General features: G+C 34.2%; 1 protein-coding gene across 3 annotated transcripts in view; it reads right to left on the reverse strand.

The window, feature by feature from the left end:
* Nucleotides 1–450: 450 nt before the first annotated feature.
* Nucleotides 451–17,609, reverse strand: part of INTS13 (integrator complex subunit 13) — a gene marked incomplete at its 5' end in the record, with an annotated part of 31,409 nt that continues 14,250 nt past the window's right edge. The window contains 9 exons of one of the 3 annotated variants that reach the window (XM_082666222.1): nt 451–725; nt 1,547–1,682; nt 7,409–7,548; nt 10,880–11,110; nt 11,406–11,560; nt 11,823–11,993; nt 13,080–13,258; nt 14,379–14,468; nt 14,677–14,766. In XM_082666222.1, coding sequence (XP_082522348.1) covers nt 686–725; nt 1,547–1,682; nt 7,409–7,548; nt 10,880–11,110; nt 11,406–11,560; nt 11,823–11,993; nt 13,080–13,258; nt 14,379–14,468; nt 14,677–14,766 — 1,232 coding nt within the window. In that variant the 3' untranslated portion in view covers nt 451–685. Of the gene's footprint in view, nt 726–1,546; nt 1,683–7,408; nt 7,549–10,879; nt 11,111–11,405; nt 11,561–11,822; nt 11,994–13,079; nt 13,259–14,378; nt 14,487–14,676; nt 14,767–17,609 lie in introns of all 3 variants that reach the window. The other 2 variants (XM_082666221.1, XM_082666223.1) reach the window with 2 other exon arrangements.

Raw genomic sequence — 17,609 nt, forward strand, 5'->3', positions numbered from 1 at the left:
GTAACTTTTCTTTCTTCCAAGTCTGCGAAGCAATCTCCTTCATGCTTCTCTTGCAACATGAAAAGTTAAGGAACAATAAGTTTTTAGAATAAAAAGTATATAGAACATCATCCAATATGGGTAAACATAAATTTACCCCAACTACCTGAAAACTCTGCTTTTAAGTAGGCAACACACACACAAAACAACTTAAATTAAAATACAAAATAAATAAACAGAAAAACATTATTTCTTGGAAAAGCACTGCATATGCTGCAGGTTCATAGGCAATATTTTATATTAAACATAAATCTCACCCAAATTCTGTTAAAATTTCTTAAAACTGTCAGCCATTATATGAATATTATCTTTTTCCTAAAGGAATACTCCGATATTTTGCATTTCAGATATTTTAAGAGTTTTATTTGGCAAAGAGAAGCCTAAGAATTTTTTAAAAAACATTTCCAGAGGGAACACCCTTTACCATAAAATAAATTTGTTTAATTTGGGAGGACAAATGTATATTTCTGACATATGTGCTAATTTTACAATTAATACAAAAAAGATAAAGTTAGTTGAAATATTTTAAAAATGTAAAAACCAGTCCAGGCAACATAACTATACAATCTTGCTGTAAAAGTTCTTATATCAAATTCCATCCAAAATATTTATGCAATATACTAAATTCAGTTGCTCAAGTCACTCTTCACTGACGGCTGGCTTTTCCATTTTCTGTTGTCTCCATTCTGAAAAATAGGAGGAAAAAATGAGTTGGTAAAATTAACGACCAATACTTTTTCTCCTTATCTAACTATTAAATGAAATTAAAATTTAATATAGTCATAGAAGAGAAGAATGTAAGCACTTTAGAAAATGACTAAAATTAGGGTTCCCCCCGGTTAGTTTAACTTCCTCATTTTGCAAATGAGTGAAAATTGAGGCAGGCCCAGAGGGATTACATGACTTCCCCAAGCTTTCATTTCAAAGGCCACTGGTTTTTTTCCACTATACTGCTCCAAGCAAAACTAAGGAAAAAAATCTCTTCCATTTTGACAAGGATTTATTTCCTCTTCCACTAAAGAAATTCCTTTATCAATACATTTTTAAGAGAATTTCTTCCAAAAAAGATTAAAATAACCATTTAAATTATTTTAGATTTATTCTAATAAATCTTCAATTATTTTTAGATTTTAGATTTATTCAATTAAAATCAATATTCCTAATACTGTATTACTTACTAGGAAAATATTTTCTCCCTGTTATTTTATACAAGAGTCAGTGTTGCATACTATGTTTTCTCTACAATTTTTCCCTCTATGATGTTTAATGAACATTCATGGTTACAATCAATAATATCAGGTCTTTTACAAGTACCAAGAATCAAAGAAGGTAATTTTTTTTCTCTTCATAAGTAACATGTATGAGTCCATAATATTATAAGTAATAAGATAAAAGTTATTATAAGTAATAAAAAAATTGCTGACCACAACAAACAAGCAGCATTTATTTTTCTAAACTTACTATAAGGCAATTAACAAAACTAATTTCTACAATAATGAATACAAACCCATTTTCCTCTTTAAGATGTTGATATAACTCAGCTCTGTTATTAACAGAGTTCAAACGTCCAGCAAATTCCTGATGTTTTCTGGAATTGGCAGTATTGATTCTATTACTCCATAAGGATAATAAGGACACTGGCCCTGGTGTAATATTTGAAAGAGAACAAAGGTAGAATAATTCATTACTTTAAAATTTACAAACTTAACAAATTTACCCCTTAGTCTATTGTTCACTTTATATAATTTAAGCAATATCATCTTCCCTTTATTCTAAAATTTGTATGTGTTTAGGGGTCCCCAAGCCTACCTACTAGAGGTTCAGTGATTTGCTGGAAGGACTCAAATGACTAAACATAAAGTTACAGTCACAGCTAGGAATCATTACAACAGCATAGTAAGGACACACAGCCAAACCAGTGTGGGGAAAAGGCACAGTAGTCAAAAGACTAGAGGAATCCATTTGCAGGTTTTCCATGCTCTCTCCCTCCCATGAGGGTTCACACAAGAGTGCATACTCCCTCCAGCAGCAAAAATGCAGCGATGTGTGTACAATATTTCTGCCAGAAAAGCACATTTAAGATTCCAGAGTTCAAGGTTTTTCTGGGGGCTGGTCACGTAGGCATTCCCTGCCTAACTACAACTACCAAAATTCCAGACTCCCAGAAGGAAAGCAGGTGGTCAGTTCAGATATAAGGCAAAATAACTTCATCATTTGGGGAATGTTTCAAAAGCCATATTCCCAGATGTCAGCCAAGGGCCAAACTTGAAAGCAGGCTTTTCTAATGATAATACCCTCAGGCCTGCTATAGTCAACTCTTTTCTGCACAATAGAAAAGGCAAAAAAATTCTCTAACACCATATACAAAAATAAACTCAAAATGGATTAAAGACCTAAATGTGAGACCATTAACCATAAAACTCCTAGAGGAAAACAAAGGTAGAATACTCTTTGACATAAATGATAGCAATTATTTTTTTCTGATCTGATTCCTAAAGCAAAAATAAACAAATGGAACCTAATTCAACTTAGAAGCTTTTGCACAGCAAAGGAAACCATCAACAAAACAAAAACACAACCTACCAAATGGGATAAAATATTTGCAGATGATATGACTGATAAAGGGTTAACATCCAAAATATAAAAACAGCCCTTACAACTCAACATCAAAACAAACAAACAAACAACCTGATTTAAAAATGGGCAAAAGGGGCTTCCCTGGTGGCGCAGTGGTTGAGAGTCTGCCTGCCGATGCAGGTGACACATGCCGCAGAGAGGCTGGGCCCGTGAGCCATGGCCACTGAGCCTGCACGTCCAGAGCCTGTGCTCCGCAACAGGAGAGGCCACAACAGTGAGAGGCCCACGAACGGCAAAAAAAAAAAAAAAAAAAAAAAAAAAAAAAAAAAAAAAGGGCAGAAGACCCAAATAGGCATTTTTCCAAAGAGCAAATGCAGATGGCCAAAAGGCACATGAAAAGATGCTCAAATCAGTAATAATCAGGGAAATGAAAATCAAAACCACAGTGAGGTATCACCTCACACCTGTGAGAATGGCTACTGTCAAAAAGAATACAGATAACAAACGCTGGCAAGGATATGGAGAAAAGGGAACCCTTGTGCACTGCTGGTGGGAATGTAATTTGGTGCATCCACTGTGGAAAACAGTATGGAGGTTTCTCAAAAAACTAAAAATAGAACTACCATATGACCCAGCAATTCCACTCCTGGGTATATATCCAAAAAAACCAAAAACACTAATTCAAAAAGATACATGCACCCCAATGTTCATAGCAACATTATTTACAATTGTCAAAATATGGAAGCAACCTAAGTGTCCATCAACAGATGAATAAAGATGTGGGGTGTGTGTGTGTGTGTGTGTGTGTGTGTGTGTGTGTGTGTATATGTATGTATACATATATACACATACATACAATGGGAGACTACTCAGCCACAAAAAGGAATGAAATTTTGCCATATGCCACAACACAGATGGACTTGGAGGGTATTATGCTAAGTGAAAGAAGTCAGACGGAGAAAGACAAATACTGTATGATATCACTTATATGTGGAATCTCAAAAATACAACAAACTAGTGAATATAACAAAAAAGAAGCAGACTCACAGATAGAGAAAACAAACTAGTAATTACCAGTGGGGAGAAGAAAGGGGGAAGGGTTACCAGTGGGAGGAGGGAAGGGGGGAGGGGGTTAAGAGGTATAAACTATTATGCATAAAATTAGCTACAAGGATATATTGTACAACACTGGGAATACAGCTAATATTTTATAATAACTATAAATGGAGCATAACATTTAAAAATTGTGAACCACTATACTGTACATCTGTAACATATAATATTGTACATCAACTATACTTCAATAAAAATAAATAAATAAATAGATAGATAAATAAAATTATAGCACTCCTAAAAGAAAACATAGAAATAAATCTTTGTGACTTTGGGTTAGCAAAGATTTCTCACATATAACACCAAAAGCACATCATAAAAGAAAAAAATTTATATATTGAACTTCATCAAAATTAGAAACTTCTGCTCTGCAAAAGTCGCTCTCAGGAGAGGGACAATCCACAGACTTGGAGAAAACATTTGCAAATCACATATCCAACATCAGATTTGTACCCAGAATAAATTAAAAATTCTCAAAATTCAACAATAAACCACCCCCCAAACAACCCAATTTAAAAAAGAGCAAAATATCTGAATGGACCTTCGTCAAATAAGATATACAGTTGGCAAATAAGCAAATGAAATGACACTCGCCATCATTAGTCATGAGAAAAATATAAATTAAAACCACAAGGAAATACTACTACATACTTATTAGGAGAGAAAAAAAAATCGTGACAATACCAAGTGCTATCAAGGGTGCAGAACAACCAGAACTCTCACTAACTCCTGGTGGGAATGCACATGTACAGCCACCCAGAACTCTCACTAACTGCTGGTGGGAATGCACATGTACAGCCACCCAGAACTCTCACTAACTGCTGGTGGGAATGCACATGTACAGCCACTTGGAAAAGTGAGTTGGCACTTTCTAATAAAGTCAGTCATATACAGTGGAATAAAAAAAAAAAACTAATGATAAACACACAACACAGATGAGTCACAAATGCATTATGTTCTATGAAATAAGCCAACCTCAAAAGGCAGCATACTCTATGATTTTATTTATATGACATTCTGAGAAAGGCACAATCATAGAGGGAAAAAGACACATCCATGGTTATGAGGGATTGGGGGCAGGGCAGTGTAGGACGAGCACAACTGTTCTATATCTGACTGTGGTAGTGGCTGTTACACAACTGTATACAAGGTCTAAACTCAGACTGTGTGCCAGAGAGAGTTTATATTACTGCATATAAATTTTCCATAACAACAAAATTAGAAACATTTTTTTCTTATTATAAAACTAATACATATTCATTAGATAAAATGTAGAAAACAGCAAAACATATAAAGAGGGGATAAATCACCCATAATACTACTGCTCTAACAACTATACATATTTTTTTAATGTCAATCTATAGCAATAAAATTACATTTTGGTTTTTCTATTATTGCATTACACAAAGAGAGGCGAACAGATTTTCACCACATCTATAGGGCATGTTTGGAATAGCCCAACCTTCCATGCAGACTACACAGCAAGCACAAAATTCACTTTGGAGAGTCCTAGGAAGTTATTTTCCAAAGCAGATGAAACAGAGGTACAATAAAAGACCCATATCAAATTGCTGATCAGGAGAGACATATGACTTAGGTTGTAAAATAGAATGAAAAAAGAAACAAAAATACCAATCTTGAATGGAAAGTTACAAGGGCAGGCAGTGATTTGCAATCAAGTTGCTTCTCATACAGGCCACTCTATATAGTGTTTCCAGGATGAAAAGCTTCAGGGATCTGGTTAATTGAATTATAGCTGATATTTCATCTAAGTGACACGCTCTAGTGCGTATGTGTATAAAAATTCCTTTTAAAACAAAGTGGACATCATGGTATATACGGCTGTGTAACCTGCATTTTAAATTTAACTTATTATACATTAATTCATTAATTTTTTCATTTAACAAGTAATAATTGAACTTCTACTATGAACCAGGGACTGTAGTGGGTGGTAGTGAAAATTTACGACAGTAAATTTTTAAAAGCCCCTGCCTTCGAAATGTTTCAGACGAATAGTAGAGGCAACATATCAATCAATAATGTCAATGTAGTACTCTAAGTGCTACCATAGTATTAATCATGGGATGCAATGGAAACACAAAGAAGTACCTAACTTAATTGTGAAAGGAAGTCCTCAGGGAAGTCTTTTCTGAAAAAGTAGTTACTTAAGTTAAAGTCTGAATGATATACATTAGCAAGAGGAAAGAGTGGGTATTTGTGAAAATAGTTATTCTGGGGCTTTATAAATTCCACCCTATGGACACACCATCATTTAAGTCATTCTCTTGCTAATTCATGTTTCAGTTGCTTGCAACTTTTTGCTACTATAAATAATAATTTTTAGAGTTCTATTTTCCAAACAGTGTTGAAGCATTGCTTAGATTAAACCTAAATTAACCTCATCCTAATCAGCAGTGGCATGTGAGTAATAGAATAATTTACCAATAGACATTTATTTAAATCCCACTATTTTCCAGGTACCCTGGGCAAATGCCTAAAAGACAAATATGATAAGGTCTTACCTCTAATTTCAAAGAAATCAGTGAACTGGACAATATTAACATGTATTACAATATACAATATAACAATAGTATATAAAAAAACAAACAATCCCACCTTCTCCCTAGGATGAGCTGCCAATAATTGTAACTAGCTCTGAGGTCTTATGTAAAGGCACAGTGGTAAGAACTCAGTCCTTTGTCATACCATTTCCCATTTACCCTGAAAGAACTGAATTTAGTTTACCTTCAAGATAACTAAAGCCTGCGGTGATTTCAGGCACTCCCAAACCCAAATCCTATCTTTGACTGCTAGAATTCCTCAAGAGGAAATTCAGCTTTTCAGCGTATAACTAAGACATAAAAGGCATTACAATAAAAATATTGTTTGTAATACCTTTACTGAAACCCATTCACAAGACATTTTAATGTATCAATAAATGGGGATATTAGATCCTTCCCTAAGTTCAGTAACAGCTTAGAGAAAAGAGTCTGTCCTCAATAACCTAGCACTTAGTATAGTGTTAAGAACATACACAGATTCAAGTTTATGTAATTAAAATTTCTTAAACCACAGACTTTATAGTAAAAGTGTTTATCTTCCAAAGGCTTCATTAATAAAGCTATGACACTACGTTTCCTTTAAAACTGACAAATGGGACTTCCCTGGTGGCACAGTGGCTAAGAATCTGCCTGCCAATGCAGGGGACATGGGTTCAAGCCCTGGTCTGGGAAGATCCCACATGCCGCAGAGCAACTAAGCCCATGTGCCACAACCACTGAGCCCGCGCTCTAAAGCCAGGGAGCAACAACTACTGAACCTGTGTGCCACAAATGCTGAGGCCCACACACCTAGAGCCCATGCTCCACAACAAGAGAAGGCACTGCAATGGGAAGACTGCACACTTCAACGAAGAGTGGCCCCCGCTCACCGCAACTAGAGAAAGCCCATGCACAGCAACGAAGACCCAACGCAGCCAAAAATAAATTAAAATTAAAAAAAAAAAAAGCTGACAAATGTATTTACTGCCTATATTTTCCAAGGCTGTGAACAAAGGGTCTCCTAAACAACATCAGGAGCAGTGAGTACCTCTTCCTCACACACAACATAAAAGGACACTGTACAACAGAACTAAACTGGAAAACTTTTTACAAACATAGTTACCGCAGTTCTACCTTACCTTTTGATTTTTCTACTGGTGGAGTTTCATCCATCTCAACAAGAGGCTTTTTATTTGGAGGTTCTGGGGAATCAGGTGAATCTTTGATAATCTCAGCTTCAGCCAACTCTTCTTTTCCACGTTCTAAGATTCCTTTTAATCTGTGAGAGGGACAAATAATAAAAACTTAAAAAGTTTAAATTCTTAGAAATCTGAATGGTTCAATAATTTAACTAGACTTTACATACCAATCAATAAAAGATACCCGGCTCTCACAACATAAGCCTAGGAACAAATCAGAAGCTATACCTCAATTTAAAAATCAGGTAAGAGAAGTTAACAAATTTAAACACAAGTTTCCCTTTTCCTCCCTATAATGCAGTAATTCAGTAACGTAGTCAGCGGTAAAATGGGGCTAAAATTATAAAAGAGAATGAAGAAGAATTTATAAAGGTAAAATTTTAAAGGTCAGAAATAATGTGATCTCTGTTGCAACAAAAAGAATAAAATACCTAGGAATAAACCTACCTAGGGAGACAAAAGACCTATATGCAGAAAACTGTAAGACACTGATAAAAGAAATTAAAGATGATACCAACAGATGGAGAGATATACCATGTTCTTGGATTGGAAGAATCAATATTCTGAAAATGACTATACTACCCAAAGCAATCTACATATTCAATGCAATCCCTATCAAATTACCAATGGCATTTTTTACAGACTAGAACAAAAATCTTAAAATTTGTATGGAGACACAAAAGACCCCGGATAGTCAAAGCAGTACTGATGGAAAAAAACAGAGCTGGAGGAATCAGACTCCCTGACTTCAGACTATACTACAAAGCTACAGTAATGAAGACAGTATGGTACTGGTACAAAAACAGAAATATAGATCAATGGAACAGGATAGAAAGCCTAGAGATAAACCCACGCACCTATGGTCAACTAATCTATTACAAAGGAGGCAAGGATATACAATGGAGAAAAGACAGTCTCTTCAATAAGTGGTGCTGGGGAAACTGGACACGTACATGTAAAAGAATGAAATTAGAACACTCCCTAACACCATACATAAAAATAAACTCAAAATGGATTAGAAACCTAAATATAAGACCGGACACTATAAAACTCTTAAAGGAAAACATAGGAAGAACACTCTTTGACATAAACCACAGCAAGATCTTTTTTGATCCACCTCCTAGAGTAATGGAAATAAAAACAAAAATAAACAAATGGGACCTAATGAAACTTTAAAGCTTTTGCAAAGCAAAGGAAACTGCAAACAAGATGAAAAGACAACTCTCAGAATGGAGAAAATATTTGCAAATGAATCAACAGACAAAGGATTAATCTCCAAAATATATAAATAGCTCATGCAGCTCAATATTAAAAAAACAAACAACCCAATCCAAAAATGGGCAGAAGACCTAAATAGACATTTCTCCAAAGAAGACATACAGGTGGCCCAGAAGCACATGAAAAGCTGCTCAACATCACTAATTATTAGAGAAATGCAAATCAAAACCACAATGAGGTATCACCTTACACCAGTTAGAATGGGCATCATCAGAAAATCTGCAAACAACAAATGCTGGAGAGGGTGTGGAGATAAGGGAACCCTCTTGCACTGTTGGTGGGAATGTAAATTGATACAGCCACTATGGAGAACAGTATGGAAGTTCCTTAAAAAACTAAAAGTAGAATTACCATATGACCCCGCAATCCCACTACTGGGTATATATCCAGAGAAAACCATAATTCAAAAAGACACATGCACCCCAATATTCATTGCAGCTCTATTTACAATAGCCAGGTCATGGAAGCAACCTAATGCCCAATGACAGAGGAATGGATAAAGATGTGGTACATACATACAATGGAATATTACTCAGCCATAAAAGGAACGAAATTGGGTCATTTGTAGAGATGTGGATGGATCTAGAGACTGTCATACAGAATGAAGTAAGTCAGAAAGAGAAAAACAAATATCGTATATTAATGCATATATGTGGAATCTAGAAAAATGGTACAGATGAACTGGTTTGCAGGGCAGAAATTGATACACAGATGCAGAGAACAAATGTATGGACACCAAGTGGGGAAAGTGGCAGGGGGGTGTTGGTGGTGTGATGAATTGGGAGATTGGGATTGACATATATACACTAAACTATTAGGTAACTAATAAGAACCTGCTGTATAAAAAATAAAGTAAAATTCAAAAAAAAAAACAAAGTGATCTTTGGAAGATACTTCACAATTTTAATTTCTAAAGATATAGACAAAATACTATTTCAAATTACAAATAAGATTAATACATCTACTAGCATTTGTTCCCAAGTTTATGTACTGTGGAAATGTACTTATGTTCCTTAAGGTAGGAACTTAACTCCAAGCTTATTTTGAATTTCATATACTTGAAGATCAGTGGGATCTGAATGAGAATATTCTTTCCCCCCTCTTCTTAAAGCAAGACAATTCTGTTTCAGAAACTCAGCAGCACTAAGGAAGAAGTGAACTTCTAAGGCCAAAGGGAATAAAAGTGTCCTACTTATTTATGAATGAAATAATACACTTTCCAGAATTAGCTTCAAACTATTCGGGTGGGGGAGTTGGAGGGTGGTAGTGGTGAGGGGAATGGATGTGACTATATATGAAATGAGATCTGCCATGAACTGATTAACTTTTAAAAGTAGATAATAGGTAACTTTTTATTCTACTCTTGGATTAAGTTTCAAATTTTCCATAGTAAGTTCTGTTTTTAAGGACTCACTACATTGCCATTGTAATAGTTACCTGGTTCTCTGCCTGATTTCTGGCAAGGAGGTAGAAGATAAAGCCAACTACTGATAATATGTCATGATATTTTTATTTATAGACCTTTATTACTTTTAACGTTTTTTTCCAAATTTAACCCGACATCACTATATAAATCATGAACTGAGGAAAAGAGTGTACTATTGAGGAAGGTTTTCAGAATAGGACTATGATTTTTCATGCTTTCAAGGGTTTCCTATGCCTATTTTTATAATAGCATCTTCCACACTTTGCTGTAAATCGCTCATTTACTTGCCTACCTCTACACAACACTGTACATTCTTCCAGGGCAGGGATCGTATGCCAAATGCCTGGCACATCATGGGCATTTAATACGTATTCACTGAATAAAGAAATAAAACTATGCCTTTGATGTTCATAACACATAAAAGCAACTACTGATACCAAAAATCATGTATTATGACTTTCAGAAGTTAATTAGGAAAAAAATTAAACACTATCTTTGCCCCAATAGTAAAAAAAAAATCATACCTCTTTAAGGCCAAGAAAAACCTTCCAGACTTGAAGAATGATAAAATAATAGTTATAAAATACAATAAACACATATTAAATGAAGTACTAATAAATAAGGTCTGAATGTTCAAATGTGCTACATGTAGCATGGATTATGCCAAAAGGCACCACAGTGCTATGTTAATTTAATTAAGAAATCACCTCTCAGAATCTTGCCAAGATTTCTCCTGTTCATAATCTTTCACTGCTTTCTCTGACTTGTCCTCTTTGTCCTCCCTTTTTCTTCCTCGTTTCTTTCGTTCTTCTTCTTCTGGGGGTTTGCTCCTACATGCCATTAGACATTCCAAGACTCTTTGATGTTTCTCCGAATTGTTGATATGGGCTCTGACAAGCGTTTCTAATTCATTCCACATGATACGGTACTGTTCATCTCTAAAAGTAAAGATTTAAAATAATGTTCTTACAAAATACTCTTTAAATAATATCCAAGTGTCACTTGTTACTGATAAAGTTAAAAGAAATAATTAAACATGGGTTTCCTTTCTCTTCCAATGGTGCAATTCTAAGTGATAATGTATCTAATTCTGCTATATCATTTCATCTTAATCATATGTATGTGTATATACACACTCCCAAACATATAATTTACATATGGAATAAGTTAGCTCAAAAAACCAGTAAGCATCAAGAAAATGTGATATACGAGAAAGAAAGAAAAAAACCCTACCTTTTAGGGCCTTTTCCTCTTGTACCAACTGTGGAAATAGGTAGAGGATCATTTTTTCTTTCCATATCAACTAAGTTGTATATTGTTTTTTGACAGTTTAACACATCTTCTTCTGTCAAAGATTCTTTCACAATAACACTGGCTAATGGAACTACCTGTTAGATTTAAAAAAAAAAAAAAAAGAAAGAAAGAAAAAGAAAATCTGTCATGAAAAATAAGTATTGAAGCATCTAGACAGTACTTGAATTGATTTTAAACATCACCATGGAGAGCTAATCTATAACCATCACTTCCATTTTCTATTACTAATTCTTTAACTGTAGCAAACTCTTATATTTCATTCTTTGCTTGATAAATGTTATTTGTAAAGAATATATAACTAATCTAGAAGAAAAACTGAAACTATTTAACACTTACCGCTTGCATGTTAAAGATGGTGGTCTGTGAAATAATCATAGGCCAGTAACGGGTATGTTTTTCTAACTGGTCTTTTGCTCGTTCCAAAGGGATCTCAAGACTTCCATCGATTTTATATCTGGGGTCTAGAAAAGGAGTTAATCTGTTTTCCCTCATAAATTCACCAAAATCCTAATGATAACCAAATAAGATAAAATTAGAAACTATTTTCTAATGTTTCAGTACGGATTACATGTAACAGTCTGTTCCCCTGAGGTCTTCTGTCCTGTGATATGCAACAAAGCATTTTCTCTGACAGCCCGCCCTCCACACACTAATTTCTTCCTTTCTTTTTGAACATGAAACCTATCAGCCTTTATTCAACAGAGATGAAGAAAGCTTCAAACATTAATACATTCATGGTTCTTTCCACTTTTTAAAAACACTCATTTTTCTTCACTTCTATAATTTAACTCTTTTCTATTATATGCAGATAAAAGAATAAGTTCATCACATTAGAATACCATTTTGCTTACTTAAAAATTACCTTAATACAACATCAAAATGTTAATAGTGGTTATCTTTGAATGATGGAATTACAGGTAATTGAAAGTCTTTGTTTTTGCTTTTTTTATAAAAAGAATCTACATTTTCTACAATGAATACTTACTAGCTTTCTCCTTATTTAAAAAATTATGTAAAAATAAAAATGAAAAGCCTAATCAAAAACAATTACAGTACAAAACACTTTGTGGTTTACAAAGTATATTCATATACATCATTCACATTTAATTTTTATAACCACCTTAAAAAGTAGACAGCCATGAAATATCAAAGAAGGGTGGAAGAGTGAAAAATTCAAATCAGAACAATACAATTTCTACTAAAAATAGATAAAATTTCCTTGTATGCACCTCTCAATAATATAAAAATTTATAGTGTTATTTCAAAGTAGCAGAATCCAAACTTTCAAATGTTTATGCTTGGCACTTAAGTTACTAGAAATAAAATTCTACCTAAAATATTAGTTTGAATCAACTTCCATTCTCGCCTATAATTCCAGTGTGTGTCAATGCTATTCAGGTACTTCTCAGCACTGAGTATGTAAGGAAGACAACATAGTGATAAACAGCTCTTTTGAGCAGGAAATTCACCTAATTAAAACAATAATAAAAACCCAACTTCTCTAAACTTTTTGTCACAGATCTTAGCATATAATAGGTACTCTATGTACTTGCTGAATGACAGACTCAAAATTTATAGATATTAGAGTCTTACTGTAATCCGGTAGTCTGTAACTCTTCCTCCACACCCTTCACTAATTGAAGGCGGATCTTCTAGAATGGATCGAGAACTGCTAAGGACGTGCAAAAAAATCTCTCCTCCATGGCTACTAAGCATATGACTAATGACTTTGGAACCTGACTTTCGTGGTTGTTCCAATAAAACAGAACGACCTGTCAAAAACAAGATACTCTATCAGTAATGAAATCCCAAGGGCTCTTAGTTCTTCCCTTAAGATTTATGTCTAGATTTTTCATTTTATTTATTGCTCTTCATATTTTAACCAGCATTGCTAATTGAGTGTATCTGCATATCAAGTCCTAAAAATCTGCATTCTAGCCTTAGCTTTCTCTTTGCTTCTCCAAGCTTACATAGTTACACAGTTTTCCAAAGTAAGTACAGTGGTCTCTGGTATAATGTTTGGTTATATTATTCATTCAATTACAAGTTCATACAAAATTTTTCTCCTGGACATCAAGAAGGAAAGTGGGACAACTCCTATATAACCCTTAGGTTATCAAAGCTACAAACCATTTAGGGGAGAAAGCAAGTCTCAATTCACTTCTACAATACCTCCTTATTGGCACTGTTATTTTAACTACTTGCTACTTTACATGACCAAATGTTATTTAATCTGAACATTACATAATCTGATAATCAAACTGTGCTTAATATAACAATGAAATTAACCTTATGATAAAGGCAGAGTAACTCTTTACAACAGTGGTTCCAAAACCTAGTTATTATAAGAATCATCAGAGGAGCCATCAGAATTTAGATTTAGCAAATGGAATTCAATAATTTTTTAAAAAATTTTTTACACAAGGAAACATCGGATTTAAAGTCATATCTATAAGAATAATATGGTATATTATTGAAAATAACATATTTATTTATAATAAAGATATAGTGTTTAAAGAGAAATAATTCCATATATATTTTGTAATTTAAAATTCAATAGGCCAAGATAAACAAGTCTATATTATTCTATCATCCAAAAAAAATTAACTTAGACTCTAAATGTCAAATTTTTAAAATAAAAATTCTAAAAAATATATTAAGTAAATTTACTTAGCTACAATAGTGTGAAAGACAAAGTCAACTTATTTTTAAACATTAGTAAAACTGTTAAAGGGTATTTACCATTACATAAATTTAAAACAGCTTTGGGAAATAAAATGGTTAGACTATATTGAAAAAAACAGCTTTCCGAGAATTCACATTTTCACATATTCTCACTAATGATTTCACTTGACATAATCTCAGTCAAAACAATTAAATGATGAAAGTTACCATTTAGAAGAAAATTAGTAAGGCAGGAGGAAGGTCTACTATTTACATCTACGGGTGAAATTCGATAAGCGCCAGTGCAATAGTGTAATTCTGAAATAGAAGAAAACACTGATTTGAAAGAATATAAAGAAATATTTCCACAACTAAAAGAGGAAAAACAAGCAAAAACAAAAGCTTGTTCCTTGATCCTCTAAAACAATGAAAAACAAAAATTCAAAAAGAAACAAATAATCCCTACACAATACTTAAAGAATCTTTTGATTATTATTTTCTCTTTCAATTATTTTTAAATACCTACCAATGTTATTTGTCCTTGGTGTGCACCACTTTAATGTTATTGTTTCTTTAAATGAGCCTTCTCTACTGCTTCCACTTAAGTGGTTATCACCTTTAAAAATAAGTTAGAGAAATAATAACATTACTAAATAATCACAAACTTCAAATGTTTGACAAGATTTCCAAGAGTTTAAGGTCTATAAGAGAAAATACCTCTGAGAGAACATCTTTGTTTAGAAAGTCTCCTAGAAAAATACCAAATTGACTTTGGATATCAGTTATTATTAAAATAAGTACTTTGTTTTCCTCCAAATTTCTCATTAATTAATTTAATCATTTCAGTCACTACACTAAAAATAACAGCAAATTTTTTAAAATTTTAAGAATCTACAACTGCTACCCTCTGACACCATTAAATGATAAAATAACATGGTTATGTAGAAAGCTTCAGGAACCTAAAATGCACAACTCATTGTACTGAATCCCAATAAATTTATTAGAAGAAACATAAAATGAGGAATCTATAAGGTATATATATAAGAAGATGTAACAATGAGCACTTTTTGCCTTAATGGAGTTCAGAGTAAACAGATGTTAAAATAATAATGAACACTGAAGTCTTAAACCCTCAAGGTCATCCAAGAGGGTTGGAATCAACTTCTTCCAAACTCATGTTAACGTTGATATTTTGACCTCTTCCCATAAAAAACAAATGTTCTTAACAGCATCCAGAATGGTGAATCCTTTCCAGAAGGTTTTCAACTTTCTTTGCCAAGATCCATCAGAGGAATCACTATCTATGGCAGTTATAGCTTTATGAAATATATTTCTTAAATAGTAAGACCTGAAAGTCAAAATGACTCCTTGATCCATGTGCTGTGGAAAGGATGTTGTGTTGGCAGGCAAGAAAACAACATTAATCTCATTGTATGTCTCCATCAGAGCTCTTGAGTGACCAGGTGTACTGTCAATGAGCAGTAATATTTTGAAAGAAACCTTTTTTTCTGAGCAGTAGGCTAAATCGTAGGCTTAAAATAATGAGTAAACCATGTTGTCAACAGATGTGCTGTTATCCAGGCTTTGTTGTTGTACTGATAGAGCACAGGTGGAGTAGATTTAGTGCAATTCTTAAGGGTCCTAGGATTTTCAGAAGGGTAAATAAGCTTTGGCTCCAATTTAAAGTTACCAGCTGCATTAGCCCCTAATAAGAGTGTCACCCTGTCCTTTCAAGTCAGGCACTGACTTCTCCTCTCTAGCCATCAAAGTCCTAGATGACATCTTCTTCCAATAGAAGGCTGTTTCATCTACATTGAAAATCTGTTTAGTGCAGCCACCTTCATGAATTATCTGACCTAGATCTTCTGGATAACTTGCTGCAGCTTCTATATCAGTACTCGCTGCTTCACCTTGCACTTGTATATTATGGAGACAGTTTCTTTCCTTAAACATCATGAACCATCCTCTGCTGGCTTCAAACTTTTCTTCTGTACCTTCCTCACCTCTTTCAGCCTTCACAGAATTGAAGAGAGTTAGGGCCTTGTTGTAGATGAGGCTTTGGCTTGAGGGAATGTTGTGGCTGCTTTGATCTTCTACCCAGACCACTATAACTTCCTCTATATCAGCAATAAGGCTGTTTCACTCTCTTATCATTTGTGTGTTCACTGAAGTAGCACTTTTAATTTCCTTCAAGAATTTTTCCTTTGCATTCACAACTTGGCTAACTGTTTGGTGCAAGAGGCCTCGCTTTCAGTCTATCCTGGCTTTTCAACGTGCCATCCTCACTAAGCTTAATCATTTCTAACTTTTGATTTAAAGTGGGAGACATTTCACAGCAAAGGAAACCATAAACTAAACGAAAAGACAACCAACAGAATGGGAGAAAATATTTGCAAATAATGCGACCCAACAAGGGATTAGTCTCCAAAATTTACAAACAGCTCATGCAGCTCAATATCAAAAAAAAACAACCCAATCAAAAAATGGGCAGAAGACCTAGAGACATTTCTCCAAAGAAGACATAGCTTCAGCTGGCCAACAGGCATATGAAAAGATGCTCAACATCACTAATTACTAGAGAAATGCAAATCAAAACTGCAATGAGATATCACCTCACACTGGTCAGAATGGCCATCATCAAAAAATCTGCAAACAATAAATGCTGGAGAGGGTGTGGAGAAAAGGAAACTCTCTTGCACTGTTGGTAGACATGTAAATTGATACAGCCACTATGGAGAACAGTATGGAGGTTCCTTAAAGAACTAAAAATAGAGCTACTATATGATCCAGCAATTCCACTCTTGGGCACATATCCAGAGAAAACCATGGTTCGAAAGGATAAATGCACCCCAATGTTCACTGCAGCACTGTTTGCAATAGCCAAGACATGGAAGCAACCTAAATGTCCAGTGACAGAAGAATGGATAAAGAGATGTGGTACATATATACCACGGAATATTACTCAGCCATTAAAAAGAATGAAATAATGCCATTTGCAGCAACATGGATGGACACGGAGATTACCATACTAAGTGAAGTGAGACAGAGAAAAACGAATATCATATGATATCACTTATATGTGGAATCTAAAAAAATGATACAAATGAACTTATTTACAAAACAGAAACAGACTCACAAACATAGAGAATGAACTTATGGTTACCAGGGGGGAAGGGAGGGGGGAGGGATAGATTGGGAGTTTGGGATTGACATGTACACACTGCTATATTTAAAATAAAATGCCTTTCCATGAAAAAAAAATAAAGTAAGAGATGTGCAACTCTTCCTTTCTTAGAGGCCACTGTAGGGTTATTCACTGGACTAATTTCAATATTGTTGTGTCCCAGGGAATAGGGAGGCCCAAGGAGAGGGAAAGAGATGGGGAATAACCAGTCAGTGGAGCAGTGAGAACACACACAACATTTATGGAATAAGTTCTCTGTCTTATATGGGTACAGT

This window comes from Grampus griseus, assembly GCF_964374135.1.
Source record: "Grampus griseus genome assembly, chromosome: 11".
NCBI classification, from domain to species: domain Eukaryota; kingdom Metazoa; phylum Chordata; class Mammalia; order Artiodactyla; family Delphinidae; genus Grampus; species Grampus griseus.